Below are 12370 nucleotides of genomic sequence, written 5' to 3' on the forward strand. Positions count from 1 at the left end.
AGTGTGGATGCTCAATAATAGGTATCAATGTAAGTCTTGTTTGATGAGTCAATCCTTATATTCCATTGACTCGAGTATACGTGGTAGTAGGTTAATTGTGATACCTTATCTTCTTTCATTCCCATAGCTGAGATGAAGTTTTTTTTGCCGGCAGATACCTTCCATTTTTGTTGTTTGATAATCCTCTATGCACTATACATATATAATCTTTATTATATCAACATTGTATCTTATGATTAAATCAATCCGACTGTAGCTATAATCTTAACAATATGCACTCAAATGCAAGGAAAGTTTTACATCAGAAGTTAAAAAGGCAGAAAAGCAAGCCCTTAATGTAACATATATTTGCAATATGCAATAGTGCAAGACAATCATCTTTTAATGAGTCGAATTAGATAACCTTAGCATTTAACTTCAGCAATATGAACTTCCCACTAAAAATATGCTCACTAGTGCTATTTAAATTTTAATTAGGCCTTTTCTCATCTGACATTGACTTCAGAACAGAAAAAGGTGATCTCATTTCTTACCAAAGGTATATCATGCACAACTTTAAGGCTTTTACTGCTGTTCTCAATAGCCCACAATCGCACAATTCCATCACCAGCCCCTGATGCAGCAAGATCACTCCCTCTACACACTGCAAGAGCTCCAACCCAGGACTCTACAGAAGAGCTACTTCCCATTTTATGTGTTACGTTACCATTTCCTGCATCCAAGCAAAAAATTCAACACAATGTTTTAAACATATAAACTAGAGAAGAAAAGAAAGAGAAACAAATGAACCAAAACAAAAGCGTGTTAAAAACATAGACATCCAAAAAGCAGTAACAAGGTCCAAACTTGCAGGTCGTGTAATGTCTCCATTTTGGATTTTTTTTACAATGCAATTGGTGTTGGCTTTGCAGGTTAGTGTCAGCCTGATCAGAGGAATAATTTACCAATGAGCTTAGATGGTTTAAAGGAGTCATTAGTACTTTCACATGTTATTTACGACTTCTGGTTGTTAATGTTTTCGAACTAGAATACAGGAATGTGATAACAAATGACACAATAACTTATCCTGAGAAAACCCTCCTACTCAGGGGTGGAAAATCCAGCCCCACAAAATATAGACCCTTTTATAGAAAGCTAAAACAAATACACAGGGCTCTTAAACTTCTGATTATCAATACCAAACAATCGATCAGTCAGTAGTATACGAAATTCAATCACTTCAACTATGCAGATACAGAATATAAAAGTTCTTCAAATGAGATTAACTAACTCACTCAAATCTGGTTTATCACAGATCACATACATACAAATACAATATCATAAGATGCGCTTGATACAGAAGATTTACTCATATTTCAGACCAGTAAATATCTATGCAGCAAAATGATCAAACACCCAATACTCTCTCCCAACCCAATTTCTCTCCAACTGAACAGTATAATAAAGGCACCAATGATTTATCAATTAATTATATCTCTTTGAATAAATGACATTATTTCTCTTGCAACAAATTTGGCTAGTTACAGGGGTTGTCTTTACAGTCCACTCATCCTTGATTTTTAAAAAAATATCTACCATAGAGATTCCGGAATAGTATAGAGAGAGAGAGAGAGACTTCAAGTTTGAAGAGCTACAGTTGTGACACTTATTTTGCCTAGCATAATTGCTAATTGCACCTTCCTATGCAAATTAATTCATTTTGTTCAATGTTGTCTTTTTTAACCTTTCTCAATAGATCAATTATTTTTGTTCAATGTTGGCATTTTAATCAAACAGTGGCATGACATTAAACCCAAATTTCCAATTATCATTTACAAATTGCTTACCAATATCATTGCCATCATTAACTTGTGATGATGTCATTTCTTCTGGCTTTTCCTCAGCGCCATGATTCTCTGAGAGATGTTGAATACCCGCATGCCCATGTGCACCTTTTGCAATAAAAACCGGTTTTTTCCGCATCATGCTCCAAAGTTCTATGCTTCCATCATCAGAACCTGATATAAACTCTTCATTGTTGACAAAACAACAACATTCTAAAGATGCTGCAGGTCCTCTAAACACTAACTGTGTCTCCTCAGGAATCTGCACACCAAAGTTAGTCATTGGGGAGAATCTATTAAATAATCAGTAAACCATAACCATCACACAAGCACTCTAAAGAAAAAAGGCCATAAATAGATTTCATCATAAAAGTTGAAGCCACTGAATGGATGGTGATGGGAATTTCTAGTTTATCTGCCTTGAACATCATTAGTAATAAATGATCCATCATTTTATATAATGTCAACAAATAAAATACTAAAACTATACAGGGAAGCTAGAAAAAAGGGGTAAAATATTGTGAAAGATAAAATGAACTTTTCACAACCACGGGAATGCTCCATAATATAGACACTAGATTGGGAGAATGATATGATGAGCTAAGCACCTACACCATAAGATCATTCAAATTTTCTAGACAAGAAGTTTCAAAGCAAATTACAGCAGATCTTGGTATTTGTTTCATGACACACAACACATACTGATAGCAAAAATTTCAAAATACTATCATCAAACACCTCAAAAGAAGTGACATTATTTTTTAATGTAAACTTGAGCTGCTATATAAAAAATTATATATGAAACAGGATATCTCTAAGTGCCTAAATCCTTCCACCAATACATTAAAAGATACCTTCCATAAACGCAATGTGTGATCACGTCCAACAGAAAGAACTCGTTCTTTTCGCAAGCAATCTACCATTAGGATTTCACTTTGATGACCGTAGAGAGTATCCATGTACAAGCTGTCTTCTGCACTCCACAATTTGATTGTGCGATCAAATGATCCAGATATGAGTTGCTGTGTACCTTGCCGAAAAGCTAAACAAGACACAGCTCCCCTGTGACCTGGAAAGGCCTGCAGTAAATAGAGAAGATTAAAAATTGAATGATTGCTCTGCCCAGATTAATAATGGATAAGCACTAGAGGTTATGAAATTTGTACTTGAATATGTTCCCGTGTGCGGGTATCCCATAGATGAACAAAACGATCTAATCCTCCAATAGCCATGTACCGGCCATCAGAACTGATAGCCATTGATAGAATATGTTTGCTGTGCTGCTTCCTATTTAAACTTTTTGTAGAGGCTTCCTTGCTAGGCCAGTCATATTTCTCACTTGCACCTGTTTCAACATCCCAATGAAAAATAGTACCATCTTTTGATGCTGAGAAACCCTTTGAATCATCTTCTCTTAGAGCTACAGCTGTTACAGACTGCTTGTGTCTTTTAACAACTCGCCACTCTACCTGATTGGAAGGCTTCACAACCCTGTTGAGAATTGACCTTTAGCATTCATTTATTATACGGAACTAAACTAACATACCACAACATATTGTCTTGAATTTCCATTTACTAAATGAATTCTTTTCAAAATTCTGAAGGGCTAATCAATAATTTCCTGTGGCACTTATTAGAGAAATTTGGAATTTGGAATAATTGTCCACTCAATTACTTACTACTTCAAACCATCATACGAGGCTATGCATTGAACTCTTTTACAAAACTCAGCACCAACCACACTATCAACATTTCTTTAGCAAAAAAAAAATATTACCAATAGGCTGGATAGCTATTCAAAATTCATGATATAAACATCAAAAAAAGAAACTAAAACAGCTATAAACATTCATGCGCATAGACTTGTTCCTTGAATGAAGTATGCACACATGTAACAGAATCAAACGACTAGGCAGTTCAGTTGAATACAATGCCTTTTCTGGAAGTAGAGAAAAGATAAATGCACCAGCAAGCTATCATAACATCTACGAAAAAATTATCTTTAAATTGTATTTTGTTAATATTTCATTGACAATCAAGTAAACAAGCAAGTATTTTTAGATTAACAATCTTCTGTTAATATTTCAGATTATCATAACTACTAATTTTAAGTGTTTGAACCATTCTCTAGTGAATGAAACTCAAAAACTTTAAAATAAAAGCCCTGGTCTAAATAAACACAAAGAATCACCTCAAGAAAAAAAGTTCTTATAATAAAAAATTTAAACACAAGAGGTTTGAATCTCCAGGCCATCAAGTTGCTCTTATTTGTCGCATCAACAATAATACACAACTAAACCAATATACAGTTGAGAACTCTAGACACCAATAAAAATAACTAAAAGATCATTGTAATTTGACGGCATACAGTCAACTGTGACTTATTTCTGGTGCAAAAGCTTAAGCTGTATATCCATGGCATCATTTAGAGTTGGATCCACACCCAAAAGAAAAACGTGCAGAACTTGTCCCAAAAAGATAATTTCTGCAATGTCCCTAAATTTAAGTTCCACTAAGGCCATAGCTAAAATAAAAAATGTATAGTACTGCAAAAATGCGAAGTACTATAACAAAAATTTAGGTACTATAAAATCATAACTTCAACTTGCAATGTATAAACTTACTGATAACCAAAGCAGAGTATCTCATGGTTTAGAGCCCCATAAAAGCATAAATCGTTTGGGGAGTAAATCCACAAACCAGAGGAGTGGGATTTTTAAATCCGCAAACCAGAGGAGTGGAATTTTGGAAAAAATCGACAAAAATCAGATATAGACAAAAAAATGTGAAAAACTCAAGAAAAGCAGTCAAGAACTGCGCTTCTTTTTTAATTAAAGGACATTTCCATAGAATGGATGAAAAGGGACATACATAATGATTCAAAGCACTTGCACAACCTCCTGATATATTTTAAACTTGGAGTACTCAAAGTTTTAACCGTGATATTGTTTGTTTAGAATTCAATCAAGCTATGATTTGAACAACAAAATATGATGTGGCCTTTCTTATTTTTCAAAATCAGAATGAAGCTACGAAAATCTTCATATTCATTTAAGTAGAATTCATTTGTGATATTGCTATCAAGATTCGTCTGTGTAGTTTTTGAGTCAAACTCATTGACCCAAGTTTCATGAGTAGTAGTTTACAATATTCCATCTCACATAAGAATGAATGGAACACTATGCACTCATTACATCCAAGTGGTGCTCACAAACGTGAACCACTAGGACTTCCCAAAAGGTCACCCATCCCAGTACTACTCCAAGCATAAGTGCAATTAACCATGATTGTACCTTAAGAATCATTCTTTAGAAAGCCTCTTAAACTCATCAATTGATAAGTGGGAGATGTTTTCCACAGAAAATCTAATCGTTATATTTACTATCAGGATTCATCTATGTAGTTTTTTAGTCAAACTCATTGACCTAAGTTTCATTAGTGGTTCGCAAGAACCCATCTCTTATGAGATTGAATGGAACAATTAGCATTCATTGCATCTAAGTGATAAAGAGTGAAGCACCAAGACTTCCCAAGTCATCACCCATCCTAATAGCGGTCTAGCTCAAGTGTGTTTAACAACGAAGTTTCCTCCAAAGTTAATCCCACTTGGCTTGCAACCCCATTTACATAACCTTCAATATGTGTTGTGCCTTATGAACCATTTATTGGAAAGCCCCTTATACAAATCAAATAATAAGTAGGCCATATTTTCCACAAGTAGTCAAACTATGATATCTCTATCAAAATTCATCAGTGTAATTTTTGAGTCAAACTCATTGATCCAAGTTTCTTGATTAATGGTTCTCAAGAATCCATCTCTCATGAGAATGAATGGAACACTTAACACTCATTGAATCTAGGTGATGAGCAGAGGTGAAGCATCGGGACTTTCCAAAACATCACCCATCCTAGTACTATTCCAACTCAAAGTGCACTTAACCACAAAGTTGCCTCCAAGGTTAGGCCCACTTTGTTTGCAACCCCATTCACAAAACCTTCAGCAAGTGTTCTACCCTATGAAACATTCATTATAAAGCCCCTTAAGCTCATCAAATGATAAGTTGGAGATATTTTCCATAAGTTAAATTTTGATATTGCTAATAATTTTTGAGTTAAACTCGTTGACCCATGTTTTGTGAGTAGTGGTTCACAAGAGCCCATCCCTCATGAAAATGAATGGAGCACTAACCACTCGTTGCATCTAGGTGAAGCTCGTAGAGGTGAAGCATTAGGACTTCTCGAGAGGTCATTCATCCTAGTATTATAGCTTAGACATGCTTAACCATGGAGTTTCGTCCAAGGTTAAGGCTACTTTGCTTGAAACCCTGTTTGCAAAACCTTTAACAAGTATTGTGCCTTATGAAGCATTCATTAGGAAGCCCCTTAATCTCATCAATTGATAAGAAGGAAAATTCATTATTTAGAACTCTCTCAAGTTCCTTTCATTATATACACTCAACAAACAATTGTATACAAAGTTGGCATGACATACACATATGTGAAGTGATACATACACGTGTATATAACAAAACAATTCTATATATGTTGAACATAAAGACTGAGCTGCGTGAATTATAAATTTAATTTAAGTTATAAATATTGAGCAATTTCATAAATCATAAGAACTTATATGTCATAATTGACAAGCCTAAAGTGATTTATATAATTATCGACGGGTTCTTTGTTTTCTCTAAAATAGATAGTGAAAAACAATGTTACCCTGCTCTTTTAGATATATTACAACAAATAAGGAAGCTTTGTTATGATCTTCTTTTGCTTCATATTGCAACAATTTAAATATTTGAAATTCACATAAACAAAATCAATGTTAGAAAAGAAATATTATCAATCAAGTTATACAATATATTCAATGCAGAGAGGAAAAATTTCTTTGTAATTGCCTATCTCTCATGCCACTTCCCGAATCTACAATACTTCGCGACTACGCAAAACTTTCAACCCCACTTTCCCAATTCCATCTTGAACGCCACGCATCAATTTCGTAGAGAAACACGTCATATTTTTGCAAGTTTTTCCCATCACAATTTCTATTAGAGTTTTCGCTAGTTTCCCGTAATTATTTTGCTTATCAAATTGTCACTTTTTGCCAATTAATCATCTAATAAATTGCAAAAAAAGTTGAAAGTCGTTGACCAAAAATCCTTGATTTTTGGGAGAATGAATCACTGCACATGCCAACTAATGATTAATCACACATAATCGTGATTTTTTGTCATTTTTTGCTTCTATGCTATTAATATTTATTAATAGACAATAACAATTAATATTTTGAAACTACTTTGTAATATTAATTATAAACTATAAGAGTTTGTTGCTTCTTGTAAACGGGCAATCTATAATAGTCATAGTTACACCGCCTTCGGGGACGGGGGGATGGCAGAATTGGGGGGCAAGTTCCTAGGACGGGCTTACAGAGGGGCCTCAATTTGGGGACAACGGGGAGACGGTGGCAGGGGACGGGGCGTTGTATATACTATACATACGATACTTAAAATGCTAGTTATGAAAAGATGTATTGCAATAGAAGATATAAAGATGTAAAAGTGTCAATACTTGAACATTGCATTGAGTTGGAACATCGAACATTGAACATAAATAGTCAAATCAGCACATAGTAAACATTGGACATCCCCCCATCCTCAGTGAAGGTGGCAGAAATTGACGGTGTCGCTTGGGATAGGGGGACAAAGTCCCCAAGTACCTGGTGCATCCCCTTCTTCGAGATGTGGGGCAAAAGGGGAGGGACGTGTCTCCATGTTACTATGATAATAGTGCATAATAATTATAGTTTCATAGCCCAAGTCCCCGGTGCATCCCCGTCTCTTCATAGCCTTTGCTCATTATAAATTAGAGGTTGCTGGCATTTGGAACACAAATACCAATCTGGCAGCGCTTAGTACATTTGCAGCGATCCTTCGCGAAAACCAACAAATAATGCTCCTCAACCAAAAGCCAACTACTCTACAATTATTGGTGTTGTCTATTATGATAATGGTCAAGATAAAGATGTAATCAACACATGCACCATCTTCATCTCCCCCTTAAAATCCACTATTATTAGATGCATTTTCCTTTTACAAGTCACTTCAATGACTTTGATTGATCAACAACTAAAGGTTTCCATTATTCCATCCATGATATGGATACCTCTACCTCATCCCACAAATTACTAATGGGCTTCAATGGATCCCTTACGAGGTTCGTCTTTTGCAATTAGTTGTCACATACCTCAAAACCTAGGCACTTGTACCCTTTTCAATCTTCATTAATTTATCTGAGCATTTTTTGCCAACATGGTGAGAAGAAAATGTTGAAAGTCAATCCCTTTGCATAGATACATCTATGAATGTGATAATTGGCAATCTCTTGAAACTCTTGTAAAATATCATTTCCAGCTATTTGATTTGGTCTCGTGTAAGAACCATGGATTGTTCTTTAAGTGTGGCCAAAAGTGGGCAATTCCTCTACCAAAAGTTCAAGATCAGATGGAGCAAGGGGGCTCATTTCTTGAGGCCCTCTCCACAACCCAAAACATATGTTACATCACCAAATGTAAAGAACTAGCCTATAGAGATTACTATAACAGTGTGTCGTGGTCCCCAAGAAATTGAAGATGAGGATATTCCTTCCAAATGTCCATTTAGCTCTTCTAGAACCCATATGACTACCATTTCCCCACGTATATAAATCACCAAAAAGTGTTATACAGCACAGCTGAGATATTCCCCACATGCTAAAAGCTCACCACTAGTATTAACGAGAGCCTCAACATGTTTTGGATGTGAAACATTGACATCTACAGCATGGCCAAGTCTACCTCCACAAGCAATGCTCCTATACATCAAGCACTACAGCTGACTTCTATCATAGACTTCTGTAACTATTTATCTACCCCCTTTTACCTCATTTCACAGTTCTTGTATGATTTCTGCATGTTTTCCTCTATAGAATCATATGCGACTATATTTGAGGATTGTTTTAGGTTTGAAAGTTGCCTTTTAATGAATACAGTTTTGATTTGAACTATGAAAACTCTTCATGCCTATGACTATATAATTGCATGCTTGTATGTATTACTCATCTTGACAGATTCAAAGGAACAAAAAGTTTCCATATTTCTGAAGGAATTTAGGCAACTACTACAACCAACCATATGATACAACTTTACGTTTGCAATATATCATGCCCATGCTAGAGATCATGTTCTTAATAAATAAACCTAGGATATACAATAAAATATAATGGCAATTCATTATAATAGGCCACCGCCAACCATATCTACAAGAATTAAACAGAAGAAATTTATTTTAAAAGGGAAAGTAGAGTTAGAAGAAATTATAAAGCAATTTAATTTTTAATAGGGTTGACTGGTATATTTTTTATCATTAAATAGCGGCTAGGGGCAGCGCCCTTGTAGTAATATCTAAAAAATCACATCATTGGGCAAGAGACTGTATTCAAAATGTCCTGATTATTACTTCTATCTGTAATTCATCTACCCCTCAACCGAACATCTTCTATAAATCCTACTAAACAACAACCCATCCAGGCATTTCCTTGGCAGCACAAACCTTGACTAGGCATCCAGGGCCACACTTAGAATGAATGGCCAAATCCTCTTTCACAAGTAGCTCCACACTAGAGGATGCAACACTGATATCTTTGACCTGAACACTCTCCTCATCCCTAGCAAGACCTTCCAAAATGAATTACTTCTGCAACCAACCAGGCCACACTCCTTTAGTAGGTCCATCAATTTCTTCAGAAAAGTATTGCATCTTGCCACCATCCACCGCTACACAATTCTAGAACCATCCACCCAGCAAAGGGGATATCTCTTCACTTCCTTCCCTCATTGACATATCACATAGTAGACTTTTAGCAAAGCGATCATCTTCTTTTCATCAATGTTCTCCTGCATATGGTCTAATTCATCAAGGAAATTTTCTTGAAAAGCTTCGGACACAATGCAACCATATCCTTTGCTTCACCAACATTGTTCAAGACTGCAACAAACATTGTCATAATATCCATATTCACACAACAACAATGCTCAGATGAGAGAAAATCCCTGCCCAAAAGCCTATGTACTGCACAGACAACCAGCCCATGGCTGTAGATCAGAAGCTTTTCTGCCATTTCTCTAATTAAAAAGCAGTGCCCCATTATGGAAAGGTGTGAGTCCCCCAACTCTGGAAGCTACAAGGGTGAGCAAAATGCATTTGTAGATGGGAGCATTCAAGACATTTTTGGAATGGAAATCGAATAAGCAGATCAGCAATTTGGATTATATATGAGGACCTATTAAGGAGTGAAAGACAAGTCAATATTAAGGAAGAGAACTGCAATCAGCAATGACACAGCAGAAAACTCAGATGAGTTTTCTTTTCAGAATTATTGAGTTGACTGATAATTCAATTTCATCATTTTTTAATATTTAAGATACAATACAGTTTTCAACCTAAATAGGAACTATTGTTCTAGGGCAAAAATAGGAAATGTCCCTAAAGAGAAAACTACACAATATTGCCCATGTAAACTGACACTAGTTCTGTTGCTCCTTGCAATGTCTATCTTGCTTCTTTAAAACGCTGTCGTGCTCAATTTCTACCTTTAGGACTGTCTCTTAACCAAAACAAAAATCAAGTGATTTCATGAACTCCATTGCTCGATGTTCTTATCAAGAAAAAGTTTTCTCGCACGTGATACCTTCAAAATCATCCTCCCAATTATTACCTTAGCCAAAAAGAGAATTTTATCAATCCGATAAATAAATTTAAATGAAGAAGGGAAATACCTCGAAGCAAGAAGACACTGCACACGGCCGCTCTCTTCGAACTGCTCCTGCTGAAGAATCTCGGCAACAAGCGAATCCCGTTTACCCCTCCGCCCTTCTTCATCTTCATCTTCTTCGTTTTCCTCATCCTGATCTTTTGTTATTTCCCTAATTTTGTCCAGATAAGCTTTGGCCAACTTAAGTCGCTTATCATCAGCAGTCTCTGTATCTTCCAAGGCGACGTCTTCATCTTCTTCCTCCCCATTTCTGTCAACAAAATCGTCGTCGTCTTCTTCGCTGCTGTGAATCTCCTCCCCTTTCCCTCTTTGTCGTTTAAAGGTTTTATCGTTGAAAAATGGGTCATTGCCAATTGCAGGAGTTTTTCTTTTTCTGTTACTTACTCCTCCTCGTCCTCCTCTTCCTCCTCCTCTGGATACATTGCTCTTATGGCGCTGCTGGTTTTTCTTCATATTAAACATTGTCGGAAATCTTGATCCTTTCAGCTCTAACAATGGCGACACCTTCCTTCAGAAACTCTGTGACTGCCACTGCATTTTTTCATCGGCTTAAACCTCTGAAAATAAATTTTAGGTTTTGGGGGACTGAATCTTGCCTATGCGACCGAAAAGAATTAAATTGGATGGAAGGAATATTTTTTTTTTTTAATTATTTAACATATACTTTTACAAATCTACGTAACTATATAAATTTTACAAATTTACATAACTATATAAATATTGGTAGACATATTACAATACTTTTCAGATTAATTTGAAGTTGTTTTCATTTAATTTTTGATAACTAGTTTTAAAAATAGTTTCACATATAAATAAGAAATCTATTGGTTGTACGTTGAGTATGATCTTCAAGTAGGCCTTCCTTGTGTGTAGAAGGTCATTTTCTATTAATAGCATTTATTTCCTTATCCAACTTTTTTTTCTATAGGGTCTTTATTTCCCAATGGCCAACCATAATCAAAGTGTTCAATGTCTCCAAAAATTGTTGGTGGTCGAACATGCGTCTTTCAAGGAAGCATTACAAGAAACCCTCTCAATCCTAGATGGAGCACGCTTCTACAAGTAGTGATCAACCACATCCACCTCTACCAAGGACTTCAATGGGTGTAAGGAACTACCTACCAACGCTTAAACCTAACCAACAAATGGTCATGGCTATTGATGTAGAAAAATCTAAATTAAAGAGCGCTATTGTATTTCTAGCAACCCAGGAACTAACTAATCTGCCTTCTCAAACTTTTTAAAATGAGTGGCTTCATAAAGTGTGGGGAAAAATATTAGTTTTTCACTTTTCATGCTTTCGTATGTTACAGCAAGGATTGTTTTGGGGTTTTCAATAAACAATAATAGCGAAAAGAAAAGTATTAAGACAGTTTTGGAGGATAGGTGCCTATAACTTTTGGGTCATCTCATGGTCTCCATAACCTATACAAGAGGAGATTTTTGCCCTATCCTGCCCTTGGTGGCTCTCTAATGAAAACATTCCTCCATTTTTGTTCAATATTATACCTCGTGCTCTTTAACTCATTATAAATGTTATAAGGGTTGATAAAAACTAATTATCTTCTCCTCCATACTAATGCAAGGGTCCTTATATCTCTCAACCCTAGTCTAGACATCGCCAAGGGGGGGGAAATGATTTGGATGATCAATTGGTTTCTTGTTTTGTTACATTCCTTGGAGGAATCAATGTGTGCTTCTTGTGTAGGACAAGACGTATGTGAAGCTCTTGT

At 35.8% G+C, this 12370-nt stretch overlaps 1 protein-coding gene and 1 pseudogene across 1 annotated transcript; both read right to left on the reverse strand.

Moving 5' to 3' along the window:
* Positions 1–485: 485 nt before the first annotated feature.
* Positions 486–2136, reverse strand: LOC149558789 (U3 snoRNP-associated protein-like YAOH pseudogene; annotated as a pseudogene).
* A 295-nt stretch (positions 2137–2431) lies between these two features.
* Positions 2432–11129, reverse strand: LOC149558790 (U3 snoRNP-associated protein-like EMB2271). Its single transcript, XM_089831050.1, has 4 exons — positions 10642–11129; positions 2990–3314; positions 2678–2902; positions 2432–2524 (listed from the first exon to the last, which is right to left on the reverse strand). The coding sequence occupies exons 1-4, from the start codon at positions 11097–11099 to the stop codon at positions 2432–2434; spliced, it is 1101 nt and encodes a 366-aa protein (XP_089687176.1). The 5' UTR covers positions 11100–11129.
* Positions 11130–12370: the final 1241 nt, after the last annotated feature.

The sequence above is a fragment of the Cupressus sempervirens genome, chromosome 5 (assembly GCF_028749045.1).
Source record: "Cupressus sempervirens isolate cs-2001-9-10 chromosome 5, ASM2874904v1, whole genome shotgun sequence".
In the NCBI taxonomy this organism is placed as follows: domain Eukaryota; kingdom Viridiplantae; phylum Streptophyta; class Pinopsida; order Cupressales; family Cupressaceae; genus Cupressus; species Cupressus sempervirens.